The 25,422-nt window shown below is 45.3% G+C and overlaps 1 protein-coding gene across 1 annotated transcript in view; it reads right to left on the bottom strand.

Moving 5' to 3' along the window:
• EHD2 (EH domain containing 2) overlaps window positions 1-22,361 on the bottom strand; it is a 41,921-nt gene extending 19,560 nt beyond the window's left edge. The window contains exons 1-2 of the mRNA XM_063431286.1: window positions 21,617-22,361; window positions 17,123-17,220 (exon numbers count right to left, since the gene is read on the bottom strand). Coding sequence (XP_063287356.1) covers window positions 17,123-17,220; window positions 21,617-22,017 — 499 coding nt within the window. The 5' untranslated portion in view covers window positions 22,018-22,361. The remainder of the gene's footprint in view (window positions 1-17,122; window positions 17,221-21,616) is intronic.
• Window positions 22,362-25,422: the final 3,061 nt, after the last annotated feature.

The following is a 25,422-nucleotide window of genomic DNA, read 5'->3' as shown; positions in this document are numbered from 1 at the left end:
GTTAAAGAGACAGCTATGGGTGATGGTAAAGAGACAGCAATGGGCGATGTTAAAGAGACAGCTATGGGTGATGGTAAAGAGACAGCTATGGGTGATGTCAAAGAGACAGCTATGGGTGATGGTAAAGAGACAGCAGTGGGCGATGGTAAAGAGACAGCAGTGGTTGATGTTAAAGAGAGTGATTCAGACAGTTAAACTTGTGAAGTTAAAGAGACAGCAATTAATTAAGTTAAAGAGACAGATAAAGTTAAAGAGACAGCAATGTAGGACGTTAAAGAGATGACAGTGATTCTGACAGTTAAAGAGACAGCAGTTAATGGGATTAAATAGACAGTGATGGATTAAGTCAAAGTGACAGTGATGTAGGAAATTAAAGAGACAGTAAAGCAGGAAGTTAAAGAGACAGTAAAGCAGGAAGTTAAAGAGACTGCAATGAATAAAACTAAAGAGAGAGCAATGGGTATTTATATATGTGTGAGAAGTTCCAACATTGATTTACTTTTATATGAAAACGATTCAGTTATTCACTAAAGGGAGAATTAGCGGGAATATAAAATTAATTTCAAACCTTAAACCAGAATAACCAACCAGAAGCATAGCGGGTGGACAGTGTTTACAATTCACATTTTTGACCCTAAATTTCTAATTCTCTTTCAATTCACTTAGAATTTCTGAAAATTGGCAATTTGTAAAAAACACTCAGAAACGGCACAGGATTTGGCGTAAAGTCCCACGGTACCAACCTAATGAGTTCGGGGGGCCCTCTGGCTAGATTCTAGCTATGAATCCGGTGAGACCCTCCAGTCACTCCCCCCATCTCTCCGAGCTATTTAAGTAAGTGTTGATGTGAGAACGGAGAGGAAGTTTGCATTTAGGTAATTATTCCAGGGACGAGGGTTAATGGACCTGCAAACAATAGGCGGTAATTATGGCGATTGTTCTGGAGGATAATGAGGAAAGCAGAACTTGTACCTCTGGGGAAAGATTCCCCACCCCACGTGTCCTTAAACCGCCACCCCCTTAATGGTGCTGGCAACCCAGCCCTTCTCCCAAAATATACAGCTTGTACCCCATTATCTGAGCGAGGCAGAAAACTTTCACCCCAACTGTAATAGGGGAACGACAAAAAAAGACCAGTCCGAGTGTTATTTTATGTTCTATGATATTATATTGCATTATCTTATGCTTTGTGGTATTTTAAATGTTATATAATGCGTTATTCTATGATATTATTTATTACGTGCTGACATATTCCATAGCGCTGTACAATTAGAGGAGAACATAAAAAACACACAGACCAATACAAAAGGTAAGGAAGGCCCTGTGATCCAGCCATTTAAGCTTTTATACAAACTACCTAGTTAGATAGCAAGTGAGCTTACAATCTAAAGCATATAATGAGGACTTGAGACAAGAAGAAGCAGGGGGATTGGAAGTGACGGCCAGAGATATTAAAGGAACGTTGCAGCTACTGTTAGTGTAAAGAGAATGAGGGGGTAATTGAGTAATATCTCTAGCAGCCGGAGGAACATGCTATGAAATTAGTAGGAACCTGGGTGGGCGGGTTGTGCTAAGAGAATATGGAGAGTCTGAGGATTTTGCTTGTAAGTCTGGGTGTGTGATGTGAGGTATCCGGGATGGAGATAAGACACGTTACAGTCAGGAGGGGCAACGATGGACAGAGATGGGGTGGGAGAGAAAACATATTGAATCCGATTAAAAAGTTTACCAACCAGATTCTATCACCCAAAATATTAATAACTATATTACATGGAATACACTCACCTATAAATAAAAACTGCATGTACAGAAAATGTCACTGATAAACTACAGGCATAATACTGTGATATAATACTGTAACATAATACTGTAATATAATACTGTAACATAATACTGTGACATAATACTGTAATATAATACTGTAACATAATACTGTGATATAATACTGTAACATAATACTGTAATATAATACTGTAACATAATAATGTAATGTAATACTGTAACATAATACTGTAATTCAATACTGTGATATAATACTGTAGTATAATACTGTAGTATAATACTGTAGTATAATACTGTAACATAATACTGTAATATAATACTGTGATATAATACTGTAGTATAATACTGTAACATAATACTGTAATATAATACTGTGATATAATACTGTGATATAATACTGTAGTATAATCCAGGAGATACTTGAAAACGAGAGAAATGTCAATGTATCCATCCTGGTAAAACAATTTATAAATAATATGTAGCATTTAATAATGGGAGAATAGATGAGATGGACATTCTTCCAAGGTTCGGTCAGTACCTGAGCGCCGCAGACAGAGGAGAAATGGGAGATTTCTGTTACGTTGTGTTATTTTATATGTTGTAGTAGCCTATGTTTTGTGGTATTTTATTTTATATTTGATTATATGTATTGCAGTTTATATTTAATGTCATGTTGTACTTTGTTATATAGTTTTATATTCTGTTATTTTGTATTTTTATATAATGTTATATTTTGCTGTTTTATATTTTATGTTTGTTTGTTTATGGATTTGTTGCCGTCAAGGTGTAGTTATTATACCCTAACTCACAAACTCTGGGTAAACAGTTGAGGAAGAAGGAACAATAGTGACTTATTACCTATTCTTAGTGTGCCCGGGCTTAACCTAATAGCAAAACAAGCAATACAGTCTGCAAGAACACAGTGCGTAAACAGAGACAAGTCAAGGGGATAAAGAAACACACAGAGCTAGTAAAAGGCCAAAAGATTACAGGAGTCAGAAAAGTCTAATAACAGACCTGAGTCAAAACCAGAAAAAAATATTAGCAGTGTAAGTTCACAGAACAGAGCGCGGAAAGGTCACGACAGGGCATGGAAAGGAGCGTGGACTGGTCACGACAGGGCTGGAACAGAGCGTGGACTGGTCATGACAAGGCTGGAACTGAGCGTGGACTGGTCATGATAGGGCTGGAATGGAGCGTGGACTGGTCATGACAGGGCTGGAACTGAGCGTGGACTGGTCATGATAGGGCTGGAATGGAGCGTGAACTGGTCACGTCATGGCTGGAGCAGAGCGTGGACTGGTCATGACAGGGCTGGAACAGAACACGGATAGTCACGATAGGGCTGGAACGGAGCGTGGACTGGTCATGACATGGCTGGAACAGAGCGTGGACTGGTCATGATAGGGCTGGAACAGAGCGTGGACTGGTCATGACAGGGCTGGAACAGAACACGGATAGTCACGATAGGGCATGGAACAGAGCGCGGACAGGTCACGTCATGGCTGGAACAGACCGTGGACTTGTCATGACAGGGCTGGAACGGAGCATGGACTGGTCATGATAAGGCTGGAACAGAGCGTGGACTGGTCATGATAGGGCTGGAACGGAGCGTGGACTGGTCATCGTAGGGCTGGAACGTAGCATGGACTGGTCATGACAGGGCTGGAACGGAACGTGGGCTGGTCATGACAGGGCTGGAACGGAGCGTGGACTGGTCATGATAGGACTGGAACGGAACGTGCACTGGTCACGTCATGGCTGGAATGGAGCGTGGACTGGTCATGACAGGGCTGGAACGGAGCGTGGACTGGTCATGACAGGGCTGGAATGGAGCATGGACTGGTCATGACAGGGCTGGAACGGAGCGTGGACTGGTCATGACAGGGCTGGAATGGAGCATGGACTGATCATGGCAGGACACGGAACGGAACACCGATAGTCACGACACGGCACGGAACGGAGCGCGGACCGATCATGACAGGGCTGGAACGGAGCGCGGACCAATCATGAAAGGGCTGGAACGGAGTGCATCCCGGTCATGACAGGGCTGGAACGGAGCGCGGACCGGTCATGACAGGGCTGGAACAGAGCGCGGACCGGTCATGACAGGGCTGGAACAGAGCGCGGACTGGTCATGACAGGGCTGGAACGGAGCGCGGACCGGTCATGACAGGTCTGGAGCGCGGACTGGTCACGTCATGGCACGGGATGGAGCGTGGAGTGGTCATGACAGGGCGTGGAACAGAGCACGGACTGATCATGGAAGGACACCGAACGGAACGGAACATGGATAGTCACGACAGAGCCCGGAACAGAGTGTAGGCTGGTCATGACAGGGCATGGAATGGAGAGCGTGGGCTGGTCATGACAGGGCTGGAACAGAGCGTGGACTGGTCACGACAGGGCATGGAATGGAGAAAGTGGACTGGTCATGACAGGGCGTGGAATGGATTGTGGACTGGTCTTTTATAACCCAGAATGGGTATTTAAGAAAAGGCAACACCAAAACATCTATGATGAGATATCTCCGGAGAGACCCATCTACTGTGGATCCATGGAATGATGCAACTCACTCTGGCTGTAAGAAGTGTCAAAATTAGAAAGGATGCGACCCACAGGGTCAATACATATGGCAATGCACCAAATGGAGCAGGAAGCGTCACAGTTTCTTAAATAATAAATACATTCTATCAGATTGTTGCAAAAAAATCATCAAAACTAAATAATAAACTGAAAAATGTAAAATCTGTGGCCTATTACCTCATATAACACACAGAGAGACAGAAACACACACGCATAGATTGTGCCATAACAGGGGAACCTCCTCGCCCCTTGCTTATTCCATGTCTCACTGTCCGGGGAATGGCCTCCCCATCTCTCCCTCCCTTCCTCTTTCCATGACTTCAGGCAATGGGTAACCCCCCTTACCATCCTCCCACTCCCTCCATTGCTTCCCAGGGGGAACACCTCTGTTTATTTAGGATTCCTAGCAACAACCCAATAGAGAGACAGAGAGCAGCACGTGACAGCCCCACAATGTGACAGCCCTGGAATGTGACAGTTCAGCAATCTCACATCAAAGGAAGGTGACAGCCCAGCAATCTGACAGCCCTGGAATGTGACAGGCTAGGATTGTGACAGCCTAGAAATCTGACAGCCCAAACTCTAAAACACCTGAAGTGTGACAGCCCAGCAATCTGACAGCCCCGGAATGTGACAGGCAGCCACAGAATGTAACAGTCCTGGGATGTGACAGGCCAGCAATTTCACAGCCCCGGCATATGAAAACCCTGGAATGTGACAGCCCAGCAATCTGACAGCCCCAGAATGTGACAGATCAGACTCCTACCCAGTGGTGTATCCTGGTTTTGTGCTGCCCTAGGCAGGACAAAACTCAGGTGCCCCCCCACACCCCTCCACCCTTGCCAACCCGTCCCCCCTGCCCCTTCTAAATACACACATACACATTCACTGACACTAGCTAACAGAAAAACACACTCACTAACAGACACACACTAACAAACACACTCACACTTACTAACAGACACACACTCACTAACACACACACACTCACTAACAGACACACACACTCACTAACAGACACACACACACACACACTAACAGGCAAACACACTCACTAACAGACACACACACACTCACTAACAGACACAAACTCACTCACTAACAGACACACACACACACACACACACTAACAGACACACACACACACACACTAACAGGCAAACACACTCACACTCACTAACAGACAACACACACACTCACTAACAGAAACACACACTCACTAACAGACACACTCACTAAGACATTGTCAGGATCGGGTCAGGGATCCAACACGCAGAGTACAAAGAGCAGCAGATACGTATACCGGTCCTTAGAATGGCCGGACTTAACGTATAACTACGATAGAATGGTCAGAGACAAGCCGAGGTCGAGGGAACGAGAAGACAGGTAAGCGAGAGACAAGCCGGGTCAAGGATAACAGAAAGACAGGAGAGGAAATATCAAAGCCGGGTCGGAACCAAAAGACAAGAGAATAACAAAGCACTGTGAGACTAGGCGGACTAGAACCACGACAGGGCAATGAGTAAATGAGATAGCCACTGTTAAGTATGCTGGTTAGGGAGAGAAGACACGCCTCCGGCGAGTCCTGATTCGTCTCCACTGATTTGAGTGACAGGGTGTTCCGGGTTGGCGTCATGACGTCGGCCTCTGAGCCTCCTGCTATAAAAGGAAGTGGCTCCCTCGCGGCCGGCGTTTGCAAGACCGGGAGAACCGCGAGGAACCGAGGAGACATGCCGTCCGGACGGATAAACTTCTAAGTCTCTACCTCTCTTAGAGGTAGAGGCTTCAGGTACCCTGACAGTACCCCCCCTCTCAGATACGCCCACCGGGCGGAAGGAGCCGGGGCGAGATGGAAAGCGGGAGTGAAATGCCCTGCGAAGGTGAGGAGCATGAACATCCTCTTGTGGTACCCAACTCCTCTCCTCAGGACCATAACCCCTCCAGTTAACCAAATATTGTACTCTCCCCCGGGAGACACGAGAATCAATAATGGAGTTAACCTCATACTCCTCCTGACCCTCCACCTGAACAGGGCGCGGAGGGGCGATTGTGGAGGAGAATCTGTTACAGATTAGAGGTTTCAGCAATGACACGTGAAAGGAGTTTGGGATGCGTAAAGCGGCTGGGAGAGCTAGACGATACGCCACTGGATTAATTCGAGTCAAGATCCTGTAGGGACCAATATAACGAGGAGCGAATTTCATGGAAGGAACTTTAAGGCGAATATTCCTAGTACTCAACCAAACTCTATCGCCTGGAACAAAATTCGGAGCCGCCCTTCTACGTTTGTCAGCATGTTTCTTAACCAGCATAGAATTGTGTAGAAGAATCTGTCGAGTCTGATCCCACAACTTCCTCAAATTGGCCACATGGACATCAACCGACGGCACTCCTTGGGAAGGAGAAACCGAGGGAAGAATAGATGGGTGAAAGCCATAGTTCATGAAGAAGGGGCTTGAATGCGTAGAGTCACAAACGAGATTGTTGTGCGCAAACTCCGCCCAAGGAATCAAACCGACCCAATCGTCCTGGTGTTCGGAAACAAAACAACGTAGGTATTGCTCAATCTCCTGGTTGGTACGCTCGGCAGCTCCGTTAGACTGAGGATGATAGGCGGAGGAAAAATTCAATTTGATGCCTAATTGAGAACAGAATGATCTCCAAAAGCGTGAAACAAATTGGGAGCCTCTATCAGAAGTGATCTCCGAGGGAATCCCATGCAAGCGAAAAATTTCTTTAGCAAAGATTTCCGCCAATTCAGGAGAAGTCGGGAGTTTAGGCAACGGTACGAAATGTGCCATCTTGGTAAACCTATCGACTACGGTGAGGATAACAGTGTGCTTTTTAGAAACAGGCAAATCCACAATAAAGTCCATTGCCACACAGGACCAAGGTTTGCCAGGAATTTCCAGAGGCTGCAGAAGACCACAAGGAAGCGAATGCGGTAATTTAGTTTTAGTACAGACCACACAAACTCCGATAAAATCCTTAATATCCTTCCGTAGCGAAGGCCACCAGAAATCTTTGGAGATCAAAGAGTACGTCTTGCGAACACCCGGATGACCGGCCACCTTACTCTCGTGAAGACACTGTAAGAGCTCCAATTGGAGTTCAGGAGGAACGAAAAGTCTGGAGGCCGGAGTCAGTCTAGGTGCCAGATGCTGCAAGCTCCTTATCTGATCAAGTAGCGGAGAATGGACTTTGAGAGTAGTGTTAGCAATAATGTTACACTTGGGTACTATAGAGGACAAAACCGGCTCAGATACGGCAGCAGGTTCATACTGGCGAGATAAGGCGTCGGCTTTAGAATTCTTAGAACCTGGCCTATATGTGAGTACGTAGTTGAAGTGAGTGAGAAATATGGACCAACGAGCCTGTCTAGATGATAGTCGTTTAGCCTCTCCAATATAGGATAAGTTTTTATGATCTGTCAAAATAGTAACAGGATGCAAAGTACCCTCCAATAAATGTCTCCACTCCTTCAAGGCCATTATAACCGCTAGTAGTTCCCTGTCACCAATGTCATATCTGCTTTCAGTACCTGACAACTTTTTGGAAAAGTATCCACAAGGATGTAATGGTTTATCTACACCCAACCTTTGGGACAGAACAGCACCTATACCTGTCTCAGAAGCGTCAACTTCGAGTAGGAAAGGTAGTGTAGTATCAGGGTGAACTAAAATTGGTGCGGAAGCAAACAGCTCCTTGAGTGTCTTAAAAGCCAGAAGTGCTTCAGTAGACCAATTCTTAGTGTCAGCCCCTTGTTTGGTCATATTGGTGATGGGAGCAATGATAGAGGAGTATCCCTTAATGAAACGCCTGTAGTAATTGGAGAAACCAATAAATCTCTGGATAGCCTTGAGACCCTTAGGTAAAGGCCAATCTAGTATGGATTGGAGCTTCTCCGGGTCCATTTCAAACCCTTCCCCAGAAATCACATAACCAAGAAAGGTAGTTTGTGATTGGTCAAAGCTGCATTTCTCTAGTTTGCAGTATAAGCCATGCTGAAGGAGTTTGTGTAAAACCCTTCTGACTTGTCCGTGGTGAGTCTCAATATCCCTGGAATGTATAAGTATATCATCAAGGTATACAATCACACAGTCATCTTGAAACTCCCTAAGAACCTCATTAATAAGGTCCTGAAATACCGCCGGGGCATTGCAGAGACCAAAAGGCATTACAGTATACTCATAGTGCCCATATAGAGTATTGAATGCAGTTTTCCACTCGTCACCGTCGTGAATTCTCACCAAATTATAAGCACCTCTAAGGTCTAACTTAGTGAAAATTTTAGAACTTTTTAATCGATCAAAAAGCTCGGTGATCAAGGGAATCGGATATACATTTCTGATGGTTATCTTGTTAAGACCTCGGTAGTCAATGCAGGGTCTTAAAGAACCATCCTTCTTTTTAACAAAAAAAAATCCAGCCCCAGCAGGAGAGGAGGATCTTCTAATGAACCCCTTGTCTAGGTTCTCACGAATATACTCCTCTAGAACTAAGTTTTCATTCGTAGACAAAGGGTATACATGACCCCTGGGGGGCATGGTACCAGAAAGTAAATTAATTTTGCAATCAAAAGGCCTATGTGGTGGTAAGGTATCAGCCTTTCCTTTGTCAAATACTGCCTTTAAATCTTGATACAGGGACGGTATCTGTACTTTGGTAGAGTCGGTAGCGTTATTAAGTGAGTTGACACTACAAAGAGGTGACACTTTCTTTAAACAATTCTCTTGACAATCCTGACCCCACGAAACTATCTCCCCTGATCTCCAATCTATAACGGGGTTATGTCTCTTAAGCCAGGAGTATCCCAGGACTATGGGAACAGAAGGAGATGAAATGAGTAGTAGGGATATTTCCTCCTTGTGTAGAATACCAGTAGTTAAGTAAAGAGGTATGGTCTCCCGGAAAATCACAGGCTCAACTAAAGGTCTACCATCAATGGCTTCAACAGCCAAGGGTGTCTTCCTTAACTGGGATGGGATAGTGTGTGTTGGTGAGAAACTCTTGGTCGATAAAACTCTCAGCAGCGCCGGAGTCTATCAATGCCATAGTCTCTAAAGTTCCCTTCTCCCAAGTTAAAGAGACCGGTAATAGGAGTCTATGTTCTTTGTAGTTATGAGTAGAGGACAAAATCGAAACACCCAAGGTCTGTCCTCTAGAGAAACTTAGGTGCGAGCGTTTCCCGGACGACTGGGACAGCTCAAACGTACATGACCTCTGGCCCCACAATACATACACAGTCCCTCCCTTCTCCTGTACTGTCTCTCCTCCTCTGATAGACGAGTAAGGCCTAACTGCATAGGTTCTGAAACCTGTGGATTTTTGGTTTCAGAAATTTGAAATGATGGTGCTAGTGTAAAGGAAGATTTACCGGTTCTATCTCGAGTATTTTGTCTCTCCCTTAGACGTTCGTCAATACGAGAGATAAAGGAAATTAAGTCCTCCAGATTCTCGGGAAGCTCTCTTGTCGCTACCTCATCAAGTATTACATCAGATAATCCATTTAAGAATACGTCTATATAGGCCTGTTCATTCCATTTTACCTCTGCCGCCAAAGACCTGAACTCTAGTGCGTAATCCACAAGTGTTTGGTTGTCTTGTCTAAGGTGCAACAGTAATCTGGCTGCATTGACCCTCCTGCCAGGGGGATCAAAAGTTCTTTTAAAAGCAGCTACAAAGGCATTATAGTTATAGACTAATGGATTATCATTCTCCCACAACGGATTAGCCCATCTCAGAGCTTTCTCAATGAGTAAGGAGCACTTTCCCCTGAGCTCTCTGTTCAGCTCTCTCGCGGGCGCAGAGTGATGCTGGTCACCTGGAGCCGGAATATGACGTCATATTCCGGCTCCCAGCATCACTCTCTGCGGGCGGCGCGCAGAGCGCTCAGAGGAAAGTGCTCCCTCGCCAGCGCCGTCCGCCCGCCCAACCAGCAGCCCGCACGCCTGCCCGGCTTGTCAGTTAGCCGCAAGGTGATTGAATGTGACAGTTATTGGGTCAGACAGTGTCTGAATGTGACAGTTATTGGGTCAGACAGTGATTGAATGTGACAGTTATTGGGTCACACAGTGACTGAATGTGACAGTTATTGGGCCAGACAGTGATTGAATGTGACAGTTATTGGGTCAGACAGTGTCTGAATGTGACAGTTATTGGGTCAGACAGTGATTGAATGTAACAGATATTGGGTCAGACAGTGTATGAATGTGACAGTTATTGGGTCAGACAGTGTGTGAATGTGACAGTTATTGGGTCAGACAGTGTCTGAATGTGACAGTTATTGGGTCAGACAGTGTATGAATGTAACAGTTATTGGGTCAGACAGTGTCTGAATGTGACAGTTATTGGGTCAGACAGTGATTGAATGTGACAGTTATTGGGTCAGACAGTGATTGAATGTGACAGTTATTGGGTCAGACAGTGATTGAATGTGACAGTTATTGGGTATGACAGTGATTGAATGTGACAGTTATTGGGTCAGACAGTGTCTGAATGTGACAGTTATTGGGTCAGACAGTGTATGAATGTGACAGTTATTGGGTCAGACGGTGTTTGAATGTGACAGTTATTGGGTCAGACAGTGTGTGAATGTGACAGTTATTGGGTCAGACAGTATCTGAATGTGACAGTTATTGGGTCAGACAGTGTGTGAATGTGACAGTTATTGGGTCAGACAGTGATTGAATGTGACAGTTATTGGGTCAGACAGTGATTGAATGTGACAGTTATTGGGTCAGACAGTGTATGAATGTGACAGTTATTGGGTCAGACAGTGTTTGAATGTGACAGTTATTGGGTCAGACAGTGTCTGAATGTGACAGTTATTGGGTCAGACAGTGATTGAATGTGACAGTTATTGGGTCAGACAGTGTATGAATGTGACAGTTATTGGGTCAGACAGTGTATGAATGTGACAGTTATTGGGTCAGACAGTGTCTGAATGTGACAGTTATTGGGTCAGACAGTGTTTGAATGTGACAGTTATTGGGTCAGACAGTGTATGAATGTGACAGTTATTGGGTCAGACAGTGTCTGAATGTGACAGTTATTGGGTCAGACAGCGTATGAATGTGACAGTTATTGGGTCAGACAGTGTTTGAATGTGACAGTTATTGGGTCAGACAGTGTATGAATGTGACAGTTATTGGGTCAGACAGTGTCTGAATGTGACAGTTATTGGGTCAGACAGCGTATGAATGTGACAGTTATTGGGTCAGACCGTGATTGAATGTGACAGTTATTGGGTCAGACAGTGTTTGAATGTGACAGTTATTGGGTCAGACAGTGTTTGAATGTGACAGTTATTGGGTCAGACAGTGTATGAATGTGACAGTTATTGGGTCAGACAGTGTATGAATGTGACAGTTATTGGGTCAGACAGTGATTGAATGTGACAGTTATTGGGTCAGACAGTGTATGAATGTGACAGTTATTGGGTCAGACAGTGTATGAATGTGACAGTTATTGGGTCAGACAGTGTTTGAATGTGACAGTTATTGGGTCAGACAGTGATTGAATGTGACAGTTATTGGATCAGACGGTGTATGAATGTGACAGTTATTGGGTCAGACAGTGATTGAATGTGACAGTTATTGGGTCAGACAGTGATTGAATGTGACAGTTATTGGGTCAGACAGTGTATGAATGTGACAGTTATTGGGTCAGACAGTGATTGAATGTGACAGTTATTGGGTCAGACAGTGTATGAATGTGACAGTTATTGGGTCAGACAGTGTTTGAATGTGACAGTTATTGGGTCAGACAGTGATTGAATGTGACAGTTATTGGGTCAGACAGTGTATGAATGTGACAGTTATTGGGTCAGACAGTGATTGAATGTGACAGTTATTGGGTCAGACAGTGATTGAATGTGACAGTTATTGGGTCAGACAGTGTATGAATGTGACAGTTATTGGGTCAGACAGTGTATGAATGTGACAGTTATTGGGTCAGACAGTGATTGAATTTGACAGTTATTGGGTCAGACAGTGTCTGAATGTGACAGTTATTTGGTCAGACAGTGATTGAATGTGACAGTTATTGGGTCAGACCGTGATTGAATGTGACAGTTATTGGGTCAGACAGTGTATGAATGTGACAGTTATTGGGTCAGACAGTGATTGAATGTGACAGTTATTGGGTCAGACAGTGATTGAATTTGACAGTTATTGGGTCAGACAGTGATTGAATGTGACAGTTATTGGGTCAGACAGCGTATGAATGTGACAGTTATTGGGTCAGACCGTGATTGAATGTGACAGTTATTGGGTCAGACCGTGATTGAATGTGACAGTTATTGGGTCAGACAGTGTGTGAATGTGACAGTTATTGGGTCAGACAGTGATTGAATGTGACAGTTATTGGGTCAGACAGTGATTGAATGTGACAGTTATTGGGTCAGACAGTGTCTGAATGTGACAGTTATTGGGTCAGACAGTGTCTGAATGTGACAGTTATTGGGTCAGACAGTGATTGAATGTGACAGTTATTGGGTCAGACAGTGTCTGAATGTGACAGTTATTGGGTCAGACAGTGTCTGAATGTGACAGTTATTGGGTCAGACAGTGTCTGAATGTGACAGTTATTGGGTCAGACAGTGATTGAATGTGACAGTTATTGGGTCAGACAGTGTTTGAATGTGACAGTTATTGGTCTGATGATGTCACTGCGCTGTGCACAGAGTGAAGCCGGAAAGACCATAGAGACAAACCATAGAGACTAACTGTCTGTATTCAATTACTGTCTGACCCAAGGTGTATGCATACGGCTGAATTATCCCATCATATACTAAAGATAAGGATGAGATTTATATTTTTTTTCTTTTTCGTATACTTCATTTAACAAAGAATCTATTTCCTTTTAAAACTTGATGAAAGGATTATTGTATAAAATAAATTGTGTTGAGGTGATAATTGTCCTTTAACTGTTTTTTATGCCGAATCTATGTCAGATCCTGAACCTGTTGTCTGGGAGGACATCACCGTATTTACAGAGTGGCCAGCGCCAGGAGGCACGACGCCAGAAACCAGTCAGGATGTTGCCATAAACAATGGAGCTTAATGTTTAGATCAGTTAGTAAGTGCTGAATCCGGCCTCCAAACTGACCTTCCCTTCTGTAAACAGACAGTGACCCCCACCCCATGTCACCGTGAAATAGGCTGCAGGTGTGTGACCGCATGTCCCCCACCATGTCACGTATCATACCATGTCACTACGGCCACGATCCTTGAACTGTGGCCCATGGCCAATACCATAACAATAAACAGATGATTAAAACAATGCTTCTCTATAAACGGTACATAAAAAAAGAATAAAGGGGTGGAGCCAGGTACAGAACCGAGCGGTCGTATGGGCTATCTTTACTGCTATTAACAACTCCTACCCCTAATTAAGCAACCCCAACTGGTCCCCCGGACAGCCCACATTGCCATTGGCCGAAAAACAAAAAAACAGAAGGCGGATAAACCGAGAGTGGGCATGAGCATCGGCGATATGTGGCAGCAGGCACATGGCACCTCACTGCCCAAGATGGCCTCCTACTTGGAAGAGCGCTCCGACTTCTCAGACAACCAAACCTTGGAGCGCTTCGCGGGAGGCGACTTAACTCCGGGACCCGCTGCCTCCAAACCAGACTCAACGCCAGTAACAAAAGCCGACATACAGGAGCTGGTGGCGGGCCTCCGGAGAGACATCCACGCGGATATGGCCACGTTCCACAAAGATCTACAAGGCCTGACAGTCCACATGGGCACTGTAGAAGACAACTCCCACAATGCTAAGGCACAGCTCACTCACCTGCAACAGGAGATAAACACGCTCCAAAATCAACATGTCACCATGGAGCAACGGTTCGCAATGATGGAGAATTCCAGGCACAGCAAGAACCTTAAAATCAGACGGGTAGAAGAGGCAGTACCAGAAGCGGAACTACCACACTTAATGAGACGTCTACTAAGTGCCCTACTCTCCCCCAAAATGGCAAAATCGGTAATGATCGAGGTAATATTTAGGATCCTAAGACCGATCAAGGCACCTGTCACAGCTCCAAGGAACTTGATTGTACGCTTCCAAAATGGGCAAGACAAGACAGCAGTAGTGGGTGAAATCTCCCTACAGCTTTGAGAATTAATCTCTCACATTTTACGCAGACTTATCAGGGAGCACCCTTGCATGGCGAAAAACGCTGCAGCCCTTCACGGCACTCCTCCGAGAGCGCGACATCTCCTAGAGATGGAAGAGATCCCACGCGCTGGTGGTACTGCAGGGCGGCTTCTCCTAACCTGTCCATGATTTTGAAGGAGCAGAGGCTATTTTGGAAAATCTGGGTCTCCAACAAGACTCTCTCATTAACAGGGGAACAGCGACAAGGCCAGACCGCATATCTGGGACCCGGCTAACACAGCCCCATTTGTGCCCCAGAGTCCTTCTGCAGACGCCTACGTGGCGGTTACCACATGAACTCCCACTGTTGGTCTCCTGGACTAGACCTATACCAGATACTGCATGCTGTATGCATGCTGTGAGGCTTGATTCAGTTCTGGCTTTATTTACTGCTTAGTTTTCTGTTTACTTTTCTGTTCAATTAACAATAGCCCGTACTTATGCTATGCATTATCACAAGACAACACATAGGTGAATCCCATCCATGAGTCCCCTCAGGCAGTCAGCTAAGGGACAGTGGCTTCAGGCCTACTGGAACAGCCCCAATTATCTTCTCCCTCCTCCCCCCGCAGCAATCCTGAGTCGCACTGCCCTACACCAGCGAGCTGTCCTACGAATGCCACCCATGAAACCATCAGATAATAAAGGGCACGTAATCTGCTCTCTCTACGTTCCCAGCCAGAGCACATAGCTACGCCGATATCCTGACTGTCTTCCCCCACTGAGAACTAACTGTAGCATCCCTACAGATCCATACACTGGGGTCCGCAAGAGACACCCTTCCCCGTCGGGACCTAGGGTAATCGCCCAACCACTGAGACCACAAAAGAATAGAGTCCTCATACTTAGCGGGATACCGCAAGACACCACGACTTAACAGTCTACCCCATCGTACACTCTCAGTTAACTCCAGTAAACAAACACTGTGCGATTAAAATCTCTCTCATGTATGCTCATATACAAAAGGTTGTATATATACACTCACTGTACTTGTTATGATGACTTGTCGTTACCTCATTCGGCAAAAATACTCATTATCTCTGCTCCAATAAAATGAAAAAATAAAAAAAAGAATGAAATGGGTAATTCATGTCCAATAACCAAATGCTGGGAAAACATTGATAAAAGATAAATAATGTCATCAGAAGACAATAGACAAGACGTACATGAATTGTAATAAATAGAGATCTGATGAATACCTCACATAGTGAAACGTTGAGTGCGTCCTGTAAATGCAGCTTTTCTATGTCGTACTTTGCTCTTAATCTATCAAAAAGTCAAGTTTTTCCTAAAATTGATAGGCTCCGCCTTCACTGCTAAGTAGAATTAATACACTGCTCTGGGGTAATAAGATATATACAGCAAAAACTGACCCTCCAGAGAACTTTCTAAACAAAGACGGAATGCTCTAAAATTATCTTACACCCAAATAAAGGCATTCAGCAATCCAAGCAAGATGATCCTATTTAGATATAATTCTTTAAACATTAAAAAAAAAAACAAACTTATATTTGATTAACCCCTTAAGGACACATGACGTGTGTGACACGTCATGATTCCCTTTTATTCCAGAAGTTTGGTCCTTAAGGGGTTAAAGGAGAACATTCCTTTATAGAATACTGTTTGCACAATATAGAGCAGATCCTGGTAGGACATACAGAGATATACCGGTATTTCACCTAGAGTATTGTGTTCAGTTCTATAGTGCAGATCCCAGGAGGACATAGAGAGGTAGTGATAGTACTTTATAGATCCCGGTAAGATCTCACCTAGAGTATTGTGTTCAGTTCTATAGAGCAGATCCCAGGAGGACATAGAGAGGTAGTGATAGTACTTTATAGATCCCGGTAAGATCTTACCTAGAGTATTGTGTTCAGTTCTATAGAGCAGATCCAAGGAGGACATAGAGAGGTAGTGATAGTACTTTATAGATCCCCGGTAAGATCTCACCGAGAGTATTGTGTTCAGTTCTATAGAGCAGATCCCAGGAGGATATAGAGAGGTAGTGATAGCACTTTATAGATCCCTGGTAAGATCTCACCTAGAGTATTGTGTTCAGTTCTATAGAGCAGACATAGAGAGGTAGTGATAGTACTTTATAGATCCCCGGTAAGATCTCACCTAGAGTATTGTGTGCAGTTCTATAGAGCAGATCCCAGGATATAGAGAGGTAGTGATAGTACTTTATAGATCCCCGGTAAGATCTCACCTAGAGTATTGTGTTCAGTTCTATAGAGCAGATCCCAGGAGGACATAGAGAGGTAGTGATAGTACTTTATAGATCCCTGGTAAGATCTCACCTAGAGTATTGTGTTCAGTTCTATAGAGCAGATCCCAGGAGGACATAGAGAGGTAGTGATAGTACTTTATAGATCCCTGGTAAGATCTCACCTAGAGTATTGTGTTCAGTTCTATAGAGCAGATCCCAGGAGGACATAGAGAGGTAGTGATAGTACTTTATAGAGCCCGGTAAGAATTTGCTTATAATGTTTAACCTGGGGAAATGTTTAATGGCGTTATATATTTATTTAATATGTATATCAGACACACAGGAAGAAGGTATTTTGGCGTGATGGATCTAACTCACCTCTGCACACACGTTGTTTGGTGCCAGACAGGATGCCCGGGGTGTCTATTAGGCTGATGCTTTCCAGGACTTTGTTGGGTAAATGGGCGCACATAAACCTATAAAGGAAATAGGAGTTACTGTTGTAATAGAGGCACACAGTGGAGGTTCAGGGGTTTGGTAGTGGAGACAGACAATGGGGAGAGACACAGGGTGGAGTAATAGCAATAGAGAACCTGGATTTAATATACTATAAATACATAGGGTTAGCCAGACTCTGCTTTTAAAATCCTAATCTTGGATATGATGAGTCTCCATCCCCAAGCAGAGGATGCAGGGTACATCCATGTTTATAAATTAGTCAGGGCAATGCGTGTTTCAGGAAGTCCTCCCCACCAAACATAAACAGAGCCCGTCTAGTAATACAACACTGGATCCTGTGATACCAGGAAACTCTCCAATATAGAGCCTCCTGATCTCCCACTGCTGAACCCTGCCAGGACCTACCAACTGACCATACCTACCGAGCCATGTCAGGACCTACCAACTGCTAATACAGCCTGGCACTGCACCCGAGCCATGCCAGGGCCTACCAACTGCTAATACAGCCTGGCACTGCATCCAAAACCATGCCAGGGCCTACCAACTGCTAATACAGCCGGGCACTGTGCCCAGAGCCATGCCAGCACCCACCAACTGCTCTGCTAATACAGTCTGGCACTGCGCCCAGCGCAATGCCATTACCCACCAACTGCTAATACAGCCTGGCACTGTGCCCAGAGCCATGCCAGGGCCTACCAACTGCTAATACAGCCTGGCACTGCATCCAGAGCCATGCCAGGACCCACCAACTGCTAATACAGCCTGGCACTGTGCCCAGAGCCATGCCAGGACCCACCAACTGCTCTGCTAATACAGTCTGGCACTGCACCCAGCGCAATGCCATTACCCACCAACTGCTAATACAGCCTGGCACTGTGCCCAGAGCCGTGCCAGGACCCACAAACTGCTACTACATCCTAGCACTGCACCCAGAGCCATGCCAGGACCCACCAACTGCTCTGCTAATACAGCCTGGCACTGTGCCCAACGCCATGCCAGGACCCACCAACTTCTAATACAGCCTGTCAATGCATCCAGAGCCATGCCAGGACCCACCAACTGCTAATACAGCCTGTCACTGCATCCAGAGCCATGCCAGGACCCACCAACTGCTAATACAGCCTGACACTGCATCCAGAGCCATGCCAGGACCCACCAACTGCTAATGCAGCCTGACACTGCGCCCAGAGCCACACCAGGACCCACCAACTGCTACTACATCCTGGTTGTGCACCCAGAGCCATGCAAGGACCTACCATCTTCTATTATAGCCTGGCACTGCACCCTGAGCCATACCATGACCTACTAATTGATAATACAGCCTGGTACTGCAGCCTGAGCTATGCCAGGACCTACCAACTACTAATACAGCCTGGCAGTGCACCCAGAGCTCTTCCAGCACTTACCAACTGCTAATACAGCCTGGGACTGCACCCAGAGCCACGCCAGGACCCACCAACTGCTACTACATCCTGGCACTGCACGCAGAGCCACGCCAGGACCTACCAACTTCTAATACAGCCTGGCACTGCACTCTGAGCCATACCACGACCTACTAATTGATAATACAGCCTGGTACTGCACCCTGAGCTATGCCAGGACCTAACAACTGCTAATACAGCCTGGCACTGCACCTGGAGCCATGCCAGCGCCTACCAATTGCTACTATAGCCTGGCACTGCACCCCGAGCCTTGCCAGGCCCTACCAGTTGCTACTACAGCCTAGCACTGCACCATGAGCCATGCCAGCATCTACCAACTGCTAATATAGCCTGGCACTGCATCCTGAGCCATGCAAGAGCCAACCAACTACTAATACAGCCTGGCACTGCATCCTGAGCCATGCCAGAGACAACCAAATACTAATACAGCCTGGCACTGCACACTGAGCCATGCCAGCACCTATTCATTGCTAATACAGCCTGGCACTGCATCCTGAGCGATGCCAGGACCTTCCATAATCTAATACAGCCTGGCACTGCACCCAGGGCCATGCCCGGACCTACCAACTGCTAATACAGCCTGGTACTGCACCCAGAGCTATGCCAGCACCTACCAACTGCTAATAAAGCCTGGCACTGCACCCAGAGCTATGCCAGCACCTACCAACTGCTAATACAGCCTGGCACCGCATCCAGAGCCATGCCAGAACCTACAATCATCTAATACAGCCTGGCACTGCATCCTGAGTCATGCCAGGACCTACCAACTGCTAATACAGCCTGGCACTGCATACTGAGTCATGCCAGCACCTACCAACTGCTAATACAGCCTGGTACTACATCCTGAGTCATGCCAGCATGCCTAATACAGCCTGGCACCGCATCCAGAGCCATGCCAGAACCTACAATCATCTAATACAGCCTGGCACTGCATCCTGAGTCATGCCAGGACCTACCAACTGCTAATACAGCCTGGCACTGTATCCTGAGTCATGCCAGCACCTACCAACTGCTAATACAGCCTGGCACTGGACCCTGAGTCATGCCAAAACCTACTATCATCTAATACAGCCTGGTACTGCACCTTGAGCCACGGCAGCACCTACCAACTGCTAATACAGACTGGCACTGCACCCAGAGCCATGCCAGGACTACAAAATGCTAATGCAGCCTGGCACTGCCCACTGCTACCTCCCCAATATTGATATCAATGTGTATTCCTCCCAGGAGACCCAACCACCCTGAATGTGTCAGAGCATTGCCACCAGTTTACCAGGGCACCTGTTCCACCTACTAAACCACCAGGGATCAGCATGCCAACCTCCCTGGCCAAACGTGCACAAGACAAGTGGGGAATAAACCTGCACTAAACAAACAACGGGCATGGTACTATTCTGAGAAGGGGAGATTATTATTATTGCCATTTATATAGCGCCAACAGATTTCGTAGTGCTTTACAATATTATGAGAGGGGGGATTTAACTATAAATAGGACAATTACAAGAAAACTTACAGGAACGATAAGTTGAAGAGGACCCTGCTCAAACAAGCTTACAGTCTATAGGTTTAAAACCTTTATTGCACATTGTAGACATCAGGTTCTGTATTGTACAGTGTGGGGAGGTTAGACTCCATATTAAATAGTTTAAGAAATCAGACGCTGCACTGAACAGTATTGTGGCGTTTAGGTCCTATATGGTACAGTGTGAACGAAATCAGACTCTGTATTGTACAGTGTGAGGAGATTAGACTCTGTATTGTACAGTGTGGGGGAGATCAGACTCTGTATTGTACAGTGTGGGGGAGATCAGACTCTGTATTGTACAGTTGGGGGGAGATCAGACCCTGTATCGTACAGTTGGGGGGAGATCAGACTCTGTATTGTACAGTTGGGGGGAGATCAGACCCTGTATTGTACAGTTGGGGGGAGATCAGACTCTGTATTGTACAGTATGGGGAGATCAGACCATGTATTGTACAGTGTGGGGGAGATCAGACCCTGTATTGTACAATGTGGGGAGATCAGACCCTGTATTGTACAGTATGGGGAGATCAGACTCTGTATTATACAATGTGGGGAGATCAGACCCTGTATTGTACAGTATGGGGAGATCAGACTCTGTATTGTACAGGGTGGGGGGAGATTAGACTCTGTATTGTACAGTATGGGGGAGATTAGACTCTGTATTGTACAGTAAGGGGAGATCAGATCAGGGTGGGGGGAGATCAGACCCTGTATTGTACAGGGTGGGGGGAGATCATACTCTGTATTGTGCAACATGAGGGAGATCAGACTCTGTATTGTACAGTGTGGGGGAAGGATGTTCAGTGTTGTATAGTTAGGGTTAGTCCTGTACAGATAGTGCAAGACCCTATACAACACATGTATAGAGATAGGAGTGAGGTCTGTACTATACAATGTGTATAGATTGTGTATTCACAGAAGGGGTAAGGTTCTTTCATTTACAGTGTGGGGAGGATAGACCCTGTATTAAACAGCCTGAGACAGGTCAGACCCTGTATTGTGCTGTGTTCTGAGGTACTGTATTGTACAGTGGGGGCTAGACCCATCTTTATAGTGTGCGTGAGACCATGAAATCTTTAGTGGTTGATAATTTTGGAATTTTCGGCGAGGGAGGGGAAAGTGGGGAGGAGGTGTCCTGCGTTTAAATCGGGGGTGCACAATGTCCTGTATTGTATAGTCTAGGGGGACAGACCCTACATCTAATGAAATCAGACAATGACTGGAATCCATGCTGTTACAGAATAAGCCCAGAAAACACAGGGGAACTTTTTTTTTACCACTTCTCCCACAACTCAAATGTGGGACTCGTCCCCCGGGAAAATGTAACCAAGCTCCACAGGGCCCAGTGAATTTTGAAGTGATCCTGAAATAGACTAATATCTGTAGGACCCTGACCGGAGATATTTTCTGCACCTGTCAAGATCTACCAGGTCCAACCCAACTCACCTGTTGAGGAAAGTGTTGCCGAAAGGAGAGAGCTTGCGGAATGGTCTATTGGGGTCCACCATGAGAGCATTGCCTGGGATTACCCCTTCTGTCTCCCCATGCATAACTGCAATGAAGGAATCGGTGGTGGGCTCTGGACCAATACGGCTGCCAGGGATGTCCTGCTCCAGGAGATACTTGATGAAGGTGGTCTTCCCAGTTGAGTACTGACCCACCACAAGCACCATGGGCTTATTATCAAAGTCAGCATCTTCAAGCGCCGGAGAATGGAAGTCATGGAACCGATACAAGTCCTCTACTGGCTTCAGCTTTTTCTTGTAAAGGTCCTTCAGACCTTCCGTCACTGTGTGGATGACTTCTGGGGTCTCCTTCTTCTGATGTTTACCCATCCAGCTGAACATGTTTAGACGTGGTGTAAAGACAAACCACAGGAACAGAAAAACTAAAAAAATCTTCCAAAAATCTTGTCCCTCTCTTTGACTTTTATACCTGTCCTGCCCTCTGCTCTCCCACTCTCTCCTGTCCAGATCTCAGTATGATACAACACACAGAGCCTCCCCAGACATTTCACAGGAGGGCTGGAAAAAGAGGCAGGAACAGGGTGTGGGACGCAGGGAGTGGGGGCTGCATGGAAAGGAGGGATCACCTTAATTCTCTCCAAAAAGAGAGCAGAGGGTTAGCAGGTTACAGAAGTAATGGGAGATGATGTTAGGGCCAAACTGACAATGTGGAAAACAGCTGGAATTATACAATAGAACAAGAATAACTGAGTGGGAGAGCACTGCCCTCCATGATCTGCACTGTGGGTGCCAACCCCACCCAAGGAATGCACTAATATAACGGCTTATAAAAGGGGGATCTCTGCATCTGCACCGCCATCTAGTGGCTTGATTGCAAACCTTCAGGCACCGCTATCTGTAGGCTGACTTCAAACTGGTTTATTTACTAAAGTGAGAATTGTCAGTAAACCAAACTGGATTATTTTCTAAAGTGAGGTTTTTCAGGACTCCAAAGTGAATTTAAAATTTAGACCAAAAAAAATTATCTGGAAGCACAGCCAACTAAATGAAAGTTTCCAATCCAGTGTTTATTTATGTATAAAATATTTTACCAGGAAAGATACATTGAGATTTCTCTCGTTTTCAAGTATGTCCTGGGTCCACAAATCATTGCATTGTTACAATTAAGGTACAATAAAATATAAAGACAATATTAATATACAATATATACAAAATTTAACATAGAACAGGCAGGAAATATATAATCAACCACGACAGGTGCATTCTGTTTTGAGGTATGTAGAGAGGGATCTCTTAAAGGACTTTAGGCTTAGGGAAGATTTGAAAGTGTGCGGGAGGTCGTTCCACAATTGCGGTGCACAGAATTGTAGCAAAGTGAGATACAGTCATGGGAAAAAGAAAATACCCCCTCTTTGAATTCTGTGGTTTTACATATCAGGGCATAATCACAATCGCCTGTTCCTTAGCAGGTTCTAAAATTAGGTAAACACAACCTCAATGAACACCAACACATGACATATTACACCGTGTCATGATTTAACAAAAATAAAGCGAAAACAGAGAAGGCATGTGTGAAAAACTAAGTACACCTTTTGAAAAAGCCTCTGTGAAGGTGAAACGTGTTGCTTTATTGTTTTATTAACTTTTAGATACTCAATAAAGTAGTAAATTTGATTACCGTCTTGGACTTTATTCTGATTGGAGCCTGGACACACATTCCTTTGATGGGGAAAATAACACCTAAACGCTGTGGATTGAGCAAAACCTTATTTTTTGCTCTTTACCTGTGAGTACCTCTCCAATTTCTTATTATTGTACAGTAACATGAGGGAGCACTATATTTTTTTTACTTTCAGTTTTTTATATAAATTACGAATCCCCCTACAAGCCTGCGAGGCCCCAAGGTGGGGTGTATACCACCCTGAGCCACCATACCTGGCTGGAGGTCTTTTGCACTGAAGCACTTTAACAAAGTCACTGAATATCCCTAGGTGGAGATTATACCGCCAACGCGCGTCTTCGTACAGCTACCCTGGCTCTAAAATATGTAAGTGCATTTTCTTTTCTCAAATTCTCATTTGTGAGGGACATACTAAACTATATTTTTTTGTTTCCACATATTCCGTTACCTCTGAGAACTATCTACCTCAAGGTGCTATTCCCTCTCCTTGACCAGAATGGAGAAACTCTGGTTTGTTTTTTTGAGCTGCCTATCTGTTTCAACTGTATGCGCTAGAAACCCGGCTCCCAAATGTTTTCATATGTACACCTTATTATTCAATAGCTCGTGGAACCAAATTTAGCAGCAATTACTTGAAGTTATCATTTTCTTTTTTTTTTTTATATTCTTTATTTTTTGCTTTGCGAGACAGCAGATACATATCATACAGAAAAAAACAACAACAAAACAGAGCAGAAATTTGGCATGTTGATATGCATCTATCTAATGGTATTCCGAAAAAGCCGCTTCCGTGAAGACGCACTGTGCGAGTGTGTCACAGTCCAATGTCCATGCTCGTACAACATGATGTTGCCCGTAATTTCCAGTCATGCCGAAGCGTTTTTGAGTATCGCTGTACATCTCACAAAGTGTTTTTAGTTTTTTTTTTAATCTTGAAACAATAAGATAAAACAAAACAAGGAACTATCATGACTTAGTCACAATTCCGCACCACTAAGGGGATTATGAATAATCGCATTTGCTTCTCGAGCTATACGGCAAGCCCCTCATAACCCCGGCAGTTGCCAGCAATCCCTTATACTGGCTACGTAAGATAGTTCAAAATATAGGAAATTCAAGAGAAAGAAAGAAGGTAAGTTTCCTCGAAGATTCGAGGAAAAGGATATATGAAGAGAGAGAGAGGTGAGGAAAGAAGAAGGGGAGAGGGAGGGAAGGCTAATTGGAATGGGGCGGATTATGGGAGGAAGGTCGGTCCGAGCAGCACCTCTATACCATTAGCGATACTAGGGGGAGGGGAGGAGCCCCCCCCCCACTATCTACCCGTCCTAGGCGCCACTGTTAGCAATCCCACTGTGGCACGGGATATACGTGGCGCGGTGGGAGTCCAATCCCCCTGGCTTCGTCAGTGAGGTGAGGTTTAGATCAAGAATGATCGAGTCAGGTCGCGTCTCAGTCGTTAGCTATGCTATTAACCCACGGATCCCAAATCTTTTCAAATTTCCTGGTGGTCCCCCTAACCTGAGCCGTCAGTTTATCCATCAGAAAAGTGTCCTTTATTTTATGTTTTGTGAATGCCATGGTAGGGGCATCACTCTGTAGCCACGTTTGCGCTAAGGGTCGTCTTGCGGCAAGGGTTATTTTGTGGAGGAGGGTTTGTTCTGTTCGTGACCAATTCTCCAGGGATCTCGATAACAGGAACACCCACGGGTCTAGCTCTACTCCCCTGTCAAATATGTCTCCTAACAATGTCGCTATCTTCTTCTAGTATGTCTGCGCTATTGGGCATTCCCACCACATATGAATATACGTACCCTTCTGGCCGCAGCCTCTCCAGCATACGTCCGTTGGAACTTTACCCATGCGGAAAAGTGTCGCCGGGGTGGTATACCATCGAAAAAGGGTCTTATACGATTGTACCTGCAGGGTTACGCACACTGAAGAAGTCACGGCTGCCTCCCATATTTCTTGCCATTCGACTCCTTCCAACACTTCGTTTAAGTCCGTTTCCCATTGATCGGTGTATTTTATGGTCCCCCATTCCGAGGTGTGCGTACTCAGGTAAACGTATATACAGGAGATGAGTCCACTCGGAAACTGTTCCCTAG

Source organism: Pelobates fuscus, chromosome 9 (genome assembly GCF_036172605.1).
Source record: "Pelobates fuscus isolate aPelFus1 chromosome 9, aPelFus1.pri, whole genome shotgun sequence".
NCBI classification, from domain to species: Eukaryota; Metazoa; Chordata; class Amphibia; order Anura; family Pelobatidae; genus Pelobates; species Pelobates fuscus.
Note: the sequence above shows the minus strand (reverse complement) of the source record. Positions and strands in the feature narration are given on the sequence as shown.